The 13518-nt window shown below is 37.7% G+C and overlaps 1 protein-coding gene across 1 annotated transcript in view; it reads right to left on the reverse strand.

Moving 5' to 3' along the window:
- The window catches only part of ATP13A5 (ATPase 13A5), a 127450-nt gene that overhangs the window by 530 nt on the left and 113402 nt on the right, over positions 1 to 13518 (reverse strand). The window contains exons 27-30 of the mRNA XM_061168024.1: positions 11063 to 11237; positions 8506 to 8708; positions 3721 to 3809; positions 1369 to 1449 (exon numbers count right to left, since the gene is read on the reverse strand). Coding sequence (XP_061024007.1) covers positions 1369 to 1449; positions 3721 to 3809; positions 8506 to 8708; positions 11063 to 11237 — 548 coding nt within the window. The remainder of the gene's footprint in view (positions 1 to 1368; positions 1450 to 3720; positions 3810 to 8505; positions 8709 to 11062; positions 11238 to 13518) is intronic.

A 13518-nucleotide genomic window follows, 5' to 3' on the forward strand; every position in this document is an offset into this window, starting at 1 on the left:
CACTTAGAATTATTTTGCTGCCAGAATGAAATAGCAAAATAATGTACTACTCAAAATCAAGAGAAGAAGAAGAAAAAAAAAAAATCACTGTTACTTGCTCCTTGCTACAAAGAAGGCATCAAGTAATAGTTTGTTGAATGAATGAATGAACTCTAAAAATCAAATGGGTTTTCCTTTCCATTTTTTGTTGTTGTTTAGTCACTAAGTTCTGTCCGACTGTTTTTTGTGACCCCATGGACTGTAGGCTCTGCCAGTCTCCTCTGTTCATGGAATTTCCCAGGCAAGAATGCTGGAGTAGGTTGGTATTTCCTACTCCAGGGGATCTTCCCAACCTAGGGATCAAACCCATGTCTCCTGCATTGGCAGGCAGATTCTTTACCACTGAGTCACCAGGGAAGCCCTTTGCTTTCCATTTTGGGGGTTCTCTTCTTTCTACGATTACAAGCACACACAATTTTATGCATTTATAGTAATAAAAGTGATCAAATATTGTATTCCACTTTCTCTGTCATATACAGTTTGTAGCTACCATCTTCTCAATAATCATTTTTAATGACTGTATAACGTTTACTCAAATTTCTGTATTACTATTTAACAGCACCTCTACTTTTGGAACACTTGATTCTAATATTTTATCACTGTAGATAATACTGTGATGAAAATCTTCATACATGTAAATTTTTCTCTCTTTTTAAGTTATTTTTTAAGTGAAGTTTCAGAAATGGAATTCCTTAAGAGTATGAGAAACTTTACATGCATTGTATACAATGGAATGTATATACACATATTTTTTCTTAATTTGGTTAATGCCTTTTCTCAAGGAACTTCATGAATCTTTTCTTTAAAACTTTCCCTTAAAAAATAGTACCTGAGCTTTTCACTAAGAAGGTGAATTCATTTAGTGACACTGAGTAGAAGAAAATGCTATAGAAGACATTCAAGGGTAAGAATTGACTAGAATGAGCAATGGCTTCCCTTCTGTCTTAATTAAGGAAGCCCTCCTAGACAGTTCTTCACTCTAAAAGGTCTCACTGAATTTTAGAGCTGGAAGGTCATTTGATCTAGTCTCTATCAGATTATTAACACTACTAGGAAAGTACAATATAAGGCCTTCATGTGAGACAAAATTAGCTAATTTGATGTTTTGCTTCCTACGCAGCAGATACTGAGAGCATTTGTATGCAGCCTTCAAAGAATTTTAAATCATTCTCATTTCCCTCAAAGAGAACATGTGTAGTTTTTACAAACACTTAATAACTATTACTTTGGGGGATAAAAGTGGTTGCTCTAAACAATGAGCATCTGTTGAGAGTCAGCCCTTTATTTATCCATCCCCCCAGATAGTAAGCCATACAGAAACTTCTTTACCTCTACAAAGAAGGCCACACAGAACTGGGTGAGAGCTGCCACCAAAACTGAAACCCTCCATGATGTTACAGTCGGGACGAACTGTTGAAAAAGAAATACTACCTTTATACTTTGCATACTTTACACTTGAACACACATTCTCTTATTTAATTTATATATATTTGTAACAACTCTCTGGGCTTGGAGGGGAGGCGTTACTCTCTCAGCTTTACAGATGAGAAGGTCAGTACCTTGCCCTAGAACTCGGTACCAAGAAATCAATGGCAGAGTCAGAATTCAAATAGGGTCTGACTGCCTCTCGCCCAGGGCTCCCTCCACTGCCTGATGATAAACATGGAGTAAATGTGCCCTGGATCAGAGACATGAGACAGGACATTCTGGAGCCTGTGTTCTCTCTCCTCATTTTTATCTTCTCAAATACAAGAAAGATTAAATCATTCATCTAATGATATTATTACTTCCAGTGCTCTCAAAGCAAAATCTACTTGGAGCTCATTCATTCAGCAACATTGACATATGAGTAAAAGAAATAAAAGGTACACAGAGGTTCAAGTTTATTTTGATAGACACTTGGTGAATAATTTTTGAATAAATATTCTCAGCCTTAAATCTAATGCCTTGATGAAAGCTGAACTGTCTCAATCTATCTCCTTTTAAGGATTAAAGAGTACCCTTGACCACCAAATGCACTTATTGAATAGGTGTGAGATCTACAACTTCCCATAGATACATCCATAGCAAAAGATGAATTATGAAATTCCTTTTTTGACCCTAAAAGGTAGGATGACTGTGTAGAGGCTGAGCTCTGTTTAGGACTAAAACCACAGACGCTCCACAATGTTTAAATGCTTACCTTTGATTCTTATCCCTATTCTCATAGGCTATTTAAAGTAGCAACATGTTATTTTTCCTCCTAAGTGGAAACAGCCTCTCTCAGGGATGTGAAATAGGCTTGCTGGGTAGCAGGGTGGTCTGGAGAGGGCTGTGAGATCCGGCAGTGGGTCAGATGGTATTGGAGCGCTTGGCCCTTTCCTGCATCCTGCTACCACCCTGATCTGGGAGGTCCCTTCTCTATGCCTTGGCCTGGAAGGCACTTGTCACATTGCTTTGGAATTATCTTCTGTGATGCTCTCCCCTCCTAGCTTCTGAGCTACTTGAGAGCGGTGACCACGTCTTACTCGTTTTTGTAACCCCAGTACCAAGCCCACTCTGAAGCTTCGCAATGCTTTGTAAATGACTGAATGGTCTGGGTTTTCATATCTTAACTGCTTCTCTCCACAGCCTGTCTTCTCTCACACAGCATTCCTGCTGTAATCTAACAAATCTGTCTTAAGTGCTCCACTGAAAAACCTGCTCTGGTGTCTTCAGTGACTCCCATTGCTCTCGGCATAGAGTTGAACCATCATTGTCTGCCTTCCTCCATCCACGTCTACTCCACAATTTACTGGCTTAATCTTAGCTAACCTTCTAGGTAGTCTGTGAAACAAATCTTGCTTTGGATTTTCCTCTCAGGCATTCTACATTCTTTTGCATTTCCAAAACAAAAGAGATTGGTCCAGCCCTCTCTGTTTGTGCTTAGCCTGTTCTCCTAGTTGGGACTATCCCTACTTCCTACTTAGCAAAGTCGAACCTATCCTTCCAGACCAGATCAAGCTGCATTTCCTGAATGAAGCCTCCCGTGGAAGCTACAGGCCCCAGGGACAGCTCCTCCTTCCTATGTCCCTCCCACTTCTCTCTGTTTTACACTCTCTTCAAGCGTGGATGGCCTCAGGTGGCCTTGCCATCACTTCACTGGGTATGGCTCATCTTTGGAACTAAACTATAGGTAGAGGGCCAGAGCCAATCTTTGTCTTTCTATTTTTCCTACAATGCTAGGTCCAAAAATAGGCTCAATAGCTTATTAATAAATTTAATTTTAACCCTTGAAATAAGACCCCCCATTGTCAGTGTCTTACAGACAAAACATGACTGACTTACAGTCAACATTTTCTTACTCTTCACGACTACATTATAAAGGACTTATACTATATGACTAAAAAATTAATGTTGGAGGATTAACTATTGTATTAATGCATTAATTTCATTATATTAGTATAACATAGAAGAATAAAATATCCAAAAGCAGTGTTCCACGTATAAACAGAATAAACGAACCCAACTGATGATACTAATAATATGAAAACACTCAGGTAAGCACGTGTGAGATAAAGATATGTTATTTGTTCTTCTAGTAAATGAAAATAGCCTCACATATTCAGTGACCAGAGAGAATATGGGTGTAACTGATTTGTAAATTATCAATACAATGCAAATACAGTCCCACTGCACATAGGAGTCATGGATTCCACATACCTCCATTCCACGGTATATATCTGGAAAATCAGAAAACTGAAGGAAAATTGTGAGGCCCAAGGCAGATGCCAGCAAAAATGAGAATATATCTGAAGAAACAGCAAACATTATTTTTAGATGCTGAGGGAATGTTTCCTGTAATTTGGCACACATGTTTCAGTATCAATTATCTTTGTTGGGCAAATACTGGATATATCTTCAGATGTTTTGATATATCCTCATATGTTTTAAAATATGTTCTAATGCTTACAAGACAAAGGTGATATCTTAAAAATCTTTCCTTGAAAGGCTGAGTGTAGAAAGTTGGTAATTAAATATATTCTAGTAAACTCCATGAAGAAGTTACCTCAACTGAGGAGTCCTTGGGTCTGGGAAACCCTGCAGTGACCAGCTCATGTAAACGGTCACCAGAGAGTTCCTGATGCTTTATCACCTCGGGTCTAGTGAGTCGTTCATGAATAAATTATTTACACAGTCAGCCTTCTTAGTGGCACCTCACTCTTCTTCATTGCTTAGAGAATAAAGTACAAGGGTCTTGAATGATTGATGCTCAAGGCCTTCCACAGCCTGGTTCCAATCAGCCTTTCTAAACTGATCTCTGGTTGCTCTTCCTTAAGTTCCGGGAAAGTTAAACCATAAACCTGCTACTCACAGAGACCCAATGCCTTCTAACTTTTGTGCCTTTGTTCACAAAATACCCTGTGTAGATGGTAGTCTTCCAGTCTTGGCAAGTTCCCAGCTTTTCTTAAAAAGCCCAGTTCCAATACTACTTTCTTTTAAAGACTCTCCAATTCTCACTTACCGAGTTTTATTTCATATAGTGTTTATCACTCTGCTTTGCGTGGTCTTCGTATATATATTCAGTATGTTATAACCACCTGAAAGGGATTTTGATCTGCTTCTCTGGGACTCCAATTAGAAGTGGAAGTGAGAAGCTAGCATGCATATCTGCTGGCTTCTTTCTCTCCAACCTGCCCAGATGGTTTTACTTTGGGATGCTCAATTTCTCAGGATGCACAGTGCCAACGTCCCTGTCCTTGTTTCCCCAACCCCATCCCCTGTTGTGGCCATCAGCTTCCAGGCACTTTGTGGACAGTGCTTAATATATGCTTTTTAATGGGATTAGCACCTTCAGGCCCAAACAGCAGCATTTAATCAGTGTTTCTGTGATATGATACTTACGGTCTTCAAAATTAAAATTAAAAACAAGCTAGATTTTCTCTTGCATTCTCTCTACCTCATTTCTTCCAGTGTTGATGGCTTATGGGCCCCCAACTCTGCATAGATCTACATTAAACAGAAATCAGAGGAACTGTCCCTCTATAGCAGGGCCTATATTTTGAAGCCACAAGAGCTCTGTTTTAATCCTCACCACCTACACTCACCTTCATATTCTTCCATGCCTCACTCTACATATACAACTAGATGTAGCACCTCTTAGAAGAATACCCATGCTTGCTTGAGAGGAGTGTGAGGCAGAGAGAAGAAAGGAGGGGGCTGCATCTCCTAAAATAAAGCAATCTGAGCAGATTGGTGATGAGAAGACCCTGGGAGGTAGCTGTGTGGATTTTTCATTTCCTTCAGTGTTTCCAAGTCCCAAGGACCCAGATGTTGGGAAGAAGATGATGCCCCAAATGTCCATCCTGATGAAGTGCTCACTGGAACTGGGCTGAACACTGTGCATGTCACACTGCCCTCAGACTTGGGGTCTGAAAAGCAGGCCAGGCTAGAGCACAAATGAGCAGAATGGAAACAAAATGCTGAGGCTCTCTTCTTTAATTCAGCTTTGACTGAACAACTTCATAAAGAACTGAAGTGAATGTTGCCCTCCTAGAATTGATTACTATTGATGAGGAAACTGGAAAGAATGGGGTTCTATTTGTACAGGTGATTTGGGAAGACAAGCCCTGGGCAAGCCATTATAGACTATTCTCAGATAAAAAGAGGCTTAATAAATATTCACACCTGTTTCCATAAAAATTAAATCTGTACTTGTTTTATAGCTCATCATCATAAAGTTGGTCTGTCAAAGACTGTTAAAAAAGGTAAAGACTTTTCTGTTACATTAAAATAGAATTGTGTATTTTAATAGCCATTCTGAGAACTTTTGACTTGTAACCTTGAGAGTATATGATTTACTATAAGATTATATTTGTTAGAATATGTTTATAAAAATTTTTTTTATTTAAAATTATCAATTATGTTTGACATAGGAATTTGAATTTACCCACAAAATTTAAGTCCCTATGATGTAACTAGTTCAGCTCTAATTAACTCATTATATTTAGAATGACTTTGCAGCTATTATTCAAATTAAAGTACTAGCCAATGTAATATATTCTCCTTGTAAAGTATATTTACAATAAAAAAATAATAACCTGAAAATAAAATAGAATCTTGATTTGCTTCGACAGGAGCCAGGGACATTATCAGATACTATATAAAAATTAAGAAAAATTTGAACAAAAATAAGAAATTCAGGAAAAAATTTGTAAAAACTGTAATTAAAATAAGATTTTAGCGTGCTGTCAAAACCTCTGACAAAACATATACAAAAGAAGATGGGGGGGGGGTGTTGAAAACAGAAAGCATGTGAATAATATAATTGCTAAAACTGGTTTTATATGATAAATTAATTTTTAATTTAGGAATAAGAATGAGACTTCTCTAATATCTATGACGTTTTTTGAAAATTAGAAATTAGAGTTTATGACATGTGATACACAAAATTGTAGTAAAATTTCCAGATCAGAAATATCACAGGCTAGATTTTCTCTAATCATGACAATAATACTAGAAATTAGTAACTAAATTTAAAGGAAAAATCTCCCCACATAGAGATCAAAATTCTAAAGATCTGTTGAATCAAAAAGGAAACCAAGTCCATTTGGAAGCTATTAAGAAAAAGAGTAGTAAGAGAATGAAAACAAAATCCTTTCCCACTTGAAACTGAAAACCACTATTCTTATAACTAGTGGGTCAAAGAGGAAATTAAGTCATAATAAGAGACATATGAAAATGTAAAGAATGTAACCCAAACTACAATGATTGGTCTTGATGTTTTTTCTAATTTTACAAGAATAAAAGAAAATACATGGATTATAAAATCAATTTAAACATTGAAGAATCTTCCAAGGAAAGTAAGAAGAGGGAGAAAATGGGAAAAGCAAAAATGAGTAAATTAGAAAATAGAAAACATATAAAAGTATTAAATCTGAGAGCTGGTTATTTAAAGAAAACCAGTAAAAGTACATTTCTGGTAAGAATAAATGAACATAGTGCACATAAACATAATTAATATGAGAAGATATTAAAAGTTGTAGATGGCATTAAAATTAAAATATCATTCAAAACCCTGTCCTAAAACAAAATAATCTCAATGAAATGAAATTATGGGTAAATTTTTTTTCATTTTAAAAAACAGTGTAAAAAGAGGATACCTAAATAAATTGTCAAGAAATTAATTCTTTCAATGAAAAGATTTGGAACCAGATGATTTTACTGGGCTCTCATAAATAATGAAGGAATAGACTATTTCTAACTATAAAATATTTTTCAAAGGAAAGAAAAAGTCCAAGAATTTTGAATTATTAATATCCAAACCTAAAAAAACTCTAACACAAAATACTTCAGACCAATCCCAGACAAAATGTAGATATTAAAAGCAATATTAAAAAACAGTAGGATTCATTTTAGTAAAAGTGAAATCCACCACAAATAAGTAGAATTTGTTCAAGAATATGGGAATATTTAATAAGTTTATTAATGTAATGTGTTCTAGCAATAGGTCAAAATAGAAAACAAGTATAATCATCCTAGTAGGAAGGATGAAGGGCAGGATGTAAGGAAGATGGTTGATGAAATACATCTCCCATTTTATAATTTTAAAACATATTCTTGGTTTACTGGAAATAGATATTTTTCTTCACATGATGTGGCCCACCTTGAACCAATATTCAAAACCATATTTACAAATGAAAAATTACTAGAAGTATTTTTATGAAGGAGTAGAACTATCTGCTGCTTCCACTATTACTTAACATTGTCCTGGAAATTCTGGATTGTACACTAAAACAGAATATATAAATAAGCATTATAGCTATTGGAAAGGAAGAAGGAATATTATTTTCTTTTTTGGTAATGCTATGTGGCTTGTGGGATTCTAGTTCCCCAACCAGGGATCAAACCCGTGGCTCCTGTAATGGAAGAGCAGAGTCCTAACCACTGGACTATCAAGGAATTCCCTGTGAAACATTGTTAATTGCAGATGACAGTAATTACCTTTCTAGAACACTCAAATAGCAAAGACTAATAGCAAAATTCAGAAAGGATGCTGAATAGAAAATAAACATTATAAACAGCACTATATCATTCATGTGTATTTGTGATCACTGATTAGAAAACATAATGGGAAAAAAGTCAATCACTATATTAAAAAAACGCAAAAAGCAGATTAGTTTTTAAAATAAGTGGATGGGATCTATAATGGAGAAAGTCACAAATATGTACTAAGAGACGTAAAAGAAAGTATGAATAAATTAATAATACTCAAATTAGGACACGACTCATGACTATTCAATACAGCACATGCTTATCTGCACATAAACATGTTTGTGCCCTTGGGCTTTTTACCACCTGTGATAATTATGGTTCAGTACTCAATTTTAGAGTAATGCAATTGTTTCCTTCTCGGCCAATCACTTCATCAGTAGTTTGCAACTCTGGGGATAGTGGGAGAGTAGGAAAAAAACATATTTGAAAAGAAAAATTAAATTTCACACTTACAGTTTGTGTAGATAGGTTTTCGAAATGGCTTGCCTTTAGAAAAGATAAATGCTGTTGTGATACAGTTGATGGTGGTGATGGGCCACAGCGTGGTACTTTCAAAGCTTAAAACTGAACCAGGAACCAATGCTCCATTTCCAGTCCAGTTTCTTGACAAACTCACATTCGTTGAGAAATTACTCTGGCTGTCCAGAAAGCACTTACTAGAAAAGAATAACCAGCATTTATGGAACGTCCATTGTATTTTTATCTAGCCAGTAGGAAAAAATTAACTAATCATGACCCAGGGACCTCACCTTGCAAGCTATTTCAGCAAATAACTACCAGGATATATTTTGTTCACCTCTTGCAGTGGCAAAGCAGAAATAAACTGCAGAGGAAGTCAAGATTGTTCTTTGGCCAGAAGGCTATCTAGAACAAATGATCTGTCTTGAAAGGGCTTGGATGACAATTTCCAGTGAAATTCCTTTCAATTCAGAGCGTATGAACTCTATGTGTATGTATGCGTGCATGGTGTGTTTCCTTTTGTGGACTTATATAAATCTCTTAACATGGGTCCTGAGTTGGAATCTGCCTATTCTGATCCACTCTCCTCACACAACCAAAACCTCTCCATGAGGATTTGAACAATCTCCTGCTTACAAGTGTCTGTGTTTCTGTTTTGCTAACAAATTAAACTCAAACTTCTCAAGCAGGCCCAGAAGACTTTCAAACTCTGATCTCAGTCAGCCTTTCCAGCCTTATCTTTTGCCAGACTTCCCTTGCTCGTTATACTGCAATCATAGGAGAATATTCCTTTTCTCCTTTTGCACACCTCTGAGTTCAGACATCCTATTTCTATCTGAAACTCCTTACATTCAGTGGTAAGCATAACTAGTACCCTTTAGTCTTCTCTCTAGTGATGCATTTAGCTCATTGTTTTGCAATTATTCCTTCACATATTTTTATTTTCCATTCTTGGGATGAGAGTTATTTGAATGTGAAATTTTACTTCTGGTTTTATTTCCCTTTGCTTGTTTATTTTACTCAAATATATAGCAAATTCTTAGCACCTAGCACAGTGATGCCACATGGTATTTTCTCAGAAAAATATTTCAGATATGGACTTTCCCAGTGTTGACTGATCCATTTGAAATCTTCATTTTTTCAATAATCAAAGCTACAAAGAAATTTTTCATCGGCTTTCTTGTTTAATTTCAAACTTTTTGCTACTATTACAACTGTTTAGAGATACAATTCATTTTTCAATTGTGAATTCAAATGCAAGGCATAAGTCTTATTATCCTAGACTTCCTAGACTCCCAAAATGTGCTTTGCATATAGTACATGTTCAGTTGGTGCCTGCAGAATACATTAATGAAGCACGCAATCAACAGTCACAAAGCTTTCTAGCACAGAGTGAATAGATAGACTAGAAGGCCTGAATTACAGAGTTTAACACCAAAATATATCTAATCTAATAAACTTGCATGGCAGATAAGACGGTTGAGTAGTTAATGACAAAGGCAGGACCATCCATCCATCACCCTTTTGGTTACCCCAAGTTACCTCCTAGATTCAACCAGAAGGCTACTTCTCTGAATACATGTGCTCCATTTTGTGGCAAAATCTGGTTTTGAAATAAAAATGAATTCTATACTCTAAGTAATACTTGAATTGCTGAATTTGGGTTCTAAATGACAATCTTAGACATCATTTTGTAGTTTCCAATCTCTCCACTGATCCCTGGGGCTCTGATGCCTTCAGGATGACAGAGGAGTGAAGGGGAGTTTGTACAAGCCCTATTCCAAAAAGATCAGCTCTTTCTGCCCTTCTTTTTTGGAGATCAGGCAGGCTTTGTCAGAAAAAAACAGTTTGAGCATCTAAGTTCACCTCATCTTACCCTTAATTTATAGTTAAGGAAATTAAAGCCCTGGGAGGTGAAGAGATTTGCCCTGAGTCTACAGTAAAATCAGAACACTGATACCATCAACAAATATTTAAATTTTAACGTTCACTTGAAAAACTGAAATGAATATAAGCAAATCTGTTTTGTATAGCAGGGGCCTGTTGACTTAAGCCCATCAGCCAAATCTGACTCAACGCCTGGTTTTGTCAATAAAGTTCTATTGGAACACTGTCACACTGCCTTGTTTATGTGTTGTCTCTGGCTGCTTTTTCACTGCAACTGAAGAGTTGAGTAGTTGCAGCAGAGGCCACAGAGCCCACGAGGCCCAACATTTTCACTATCTGGCCCTCTACTAGAGATGTTTGCCAACTTCTGGTTTATATGACATCCAAACCACCAGGGAGTGAATGCGTTCATCCAGTCAAGTAACTATACATCTATATATCAACAGCCAATGTGGAGATCTTTCCCCACCCACTCCACATAGCTCACCCCAGGACTCCAGCCATTGACTCTGTCCTATGTTCTATCCCATCACTGATGTTTTGTAGTACAGAAACAACTTTGGTTAATTAAAATTTTTGGATATATTTCAAACTAATTTGAACAAGGTTATTAGATATTCATTGTACCACCTTCAGAAAGGGAAACTAAGGAAGCAAACTTTACCTGTATCTGTAGACCTCACAATACCAGGGTTGCTGCTTCAACAAAAGGAATGCACAGACCTGCACAATGCAGTTGAAGCAGGTGTTCAAAACAACTGACAGCAGCAAAGGCGGAGAGAGAAGCTGTCCTGATGGTCGGTATGGAGCCAGTTTCGGGTACGCGTGCGTTGCGCTCACTGAAAGACAAATGTATTTTTCCTAGGTCCAATTTCATTATTGAGAATACAAGATTGAGATGCATGTTATTCTGAGTCCTGCATTAGGGTCCAGATACAGGAAACATGCACTGAGGGTTTACATCTAGGTAAGTTCACTGCCCAGCTGCACACCAGGGCTACCAACCTTGGCCTCTTCCATGCTTTGGTTTCATCTTCAGAAATGAAAAGTGATGGATTCAAAAGTTCTAGAATTAATACATGGACCATTGCATGGTGCAGATATTTTCTTTACAACCAGATCAGTCAGGATGGTGTATAAAAGATGGCCTCCCACTTGAATGAGAGTACTGTTATCTCTGAAGGACAATGAGGAAGTGGAGAGTTAAGGTGTAGACAGTAAGGAGGCATCTAGTTGGACTAATGTTCATATGCTCAGAAATTTTTAAAAAAGCGAAAAACATTTACTCTATTATTCATTCAGTCAACATTCTTTGAGCACTTCAGTGTACCAGGATAGACGCTATAGGTGTGTTCTGCTATCTCCCGAAGAAATGTGCAAATGGAGAACTGCTAGAGTGCATTAGACTTAGGAAAAGAAACTTAAAATATTGCCTTTAGATGGGAGTGTTAAACTATATTTTGGTCCTAGTATTTGTTTTTTAACATTTGGGGTTGGCAATGGGCAGTCACCAGTGGCTCAGCAAGAAAGCGTCCACCTGCAATGGGTCAGGAAGATCCCTTGGAGGAGGAAATGGCAGCCCACTTCAGTATCATTACTAGGAAAATTGCATGGACAGAGGAACATGGTGAGCTATAATCCATAGGGTCACAAACAGCTGGACAGAACTGAGTGACTAAGCACACACTGCACACACACACACACACACACAAAAGACGATTACATCCATCTTAGAAGTCATATTCTAGCAAACTGATGAAAATGGAATGTACTTTACTTCTCAGGGCAGATCAGGAAAGAAGCTTGGAGAGGTCAGGATGTTTCAGTTCTTTACATCTCTCACTTCTCTCATTTTCATAGCTTATGACTGCTTTCTTTGATGTAAGAAAGAGGGGTATATATCCTTAGGGCTGGGTTCATTCCTGTGGGGACAGGGCACTGGGGAATGAGCATCCAGTGTTGGATAATAAAAGTTCACAGTGGGTCTTTAGTTTGCTCAGTGCATGTTCTGGGGTATTCACAGACCATCTTTGGTCTTTCATTTTCTCACGCATGTATACTAAGTCGCTTCAGTCACGTCCAACTCTTTACAACCCTATATAAACTATAGTCCACCAGGCTCCTCTGTCCATGGGATTCTCCAGGGAAGAATACTGGAGTGGGTTGCCATGCCCTCCTCCAGGGGATCTTCCCAACCAGGGATTGAACCCATGTCTCTTACGTCTCTTGCCCTGATAGGCAGGTTCTTTACCACTAGTGCCACCTGGGAAGCCCCTTTGGGGCTTACAGATGTGTGGGAATGTCTAAATGATCTCCAAAGGCTCTTGCAGCTCATTTATCTAAAGCTCTCTGGCTGTCTAAAGCTTTAACTTTACTAATTTAATCAATTTTTTCCAGAAGGGTGTAGAGCTAGAGGCTATGAGGTATGCAAAGGTAAGAAGGACATCTCATCTGCTTCCAAAGAGCTTGAGCCCCACTGGGAAACACATGGGGTATATAATAAAGCCTTGATTATTAAATAAATAATAAAGAAAGTCTTCTTTATAGAGTCTTCTTTATAGTGACTAGTCTTCATCTCAGATTCCTGGGAGGTCACCTCTGGACTCTTGGAGTGAGGAGTTTGACTGGCCTTTGTCTTCACTTCCTGGGATATATCCTCTAAATTCTTGGAAATTCCTGATTAATAGGAGTATCTTTTTTGTTCACAGTGGGAGTGGGCCTGAAGAGAGTTTGTGCTCATGAGATGACTCAGGATGTGTGAGTTGGCCATGCCCAAAATACCAACTGTGATTAGAGGGCTGGGGCCTTTGAGCCACTTGCTATCAACCAAACCTTCAGGGGAAAAGAGGAAAGCTGAAGTCTGTGTTCAACCTTATGGCCAATGGTTTAGTCAATCATATCTATTTAATGAAACCTCAGTAAAAATTCCCTACACTAAAGCTCAGGTGAGTGTCTCTTTTTTTTCCCAATATTCTGAGTATGGTCATACAGCACTGGGCAGGAGAGTAAGGCAAACTGACTCCTGAGGGAGAGGCCAATGGAAATGTCATGTTTCAGATCCTCCCAGACCTTGTCCTTATGTCTTTCCCTTTCAGTTCAGTTCAGTCGCTCAGTTGTGTC

The sequence above is a fragment of the Dama dama genome, chromosome 19, assembly GCF_033118175.1.
Source record: "Dama dama isolate Ldn47 chromosome 19, ASM3311817v1, whole genome shotgun sequence".
NCBI classification, from domain to species: domain Eukaryota; kingdom Metazoa; phylum Chordata; class Mammalia; order Artiodactyla; family Cervidae; genus Dama; species Dama dama.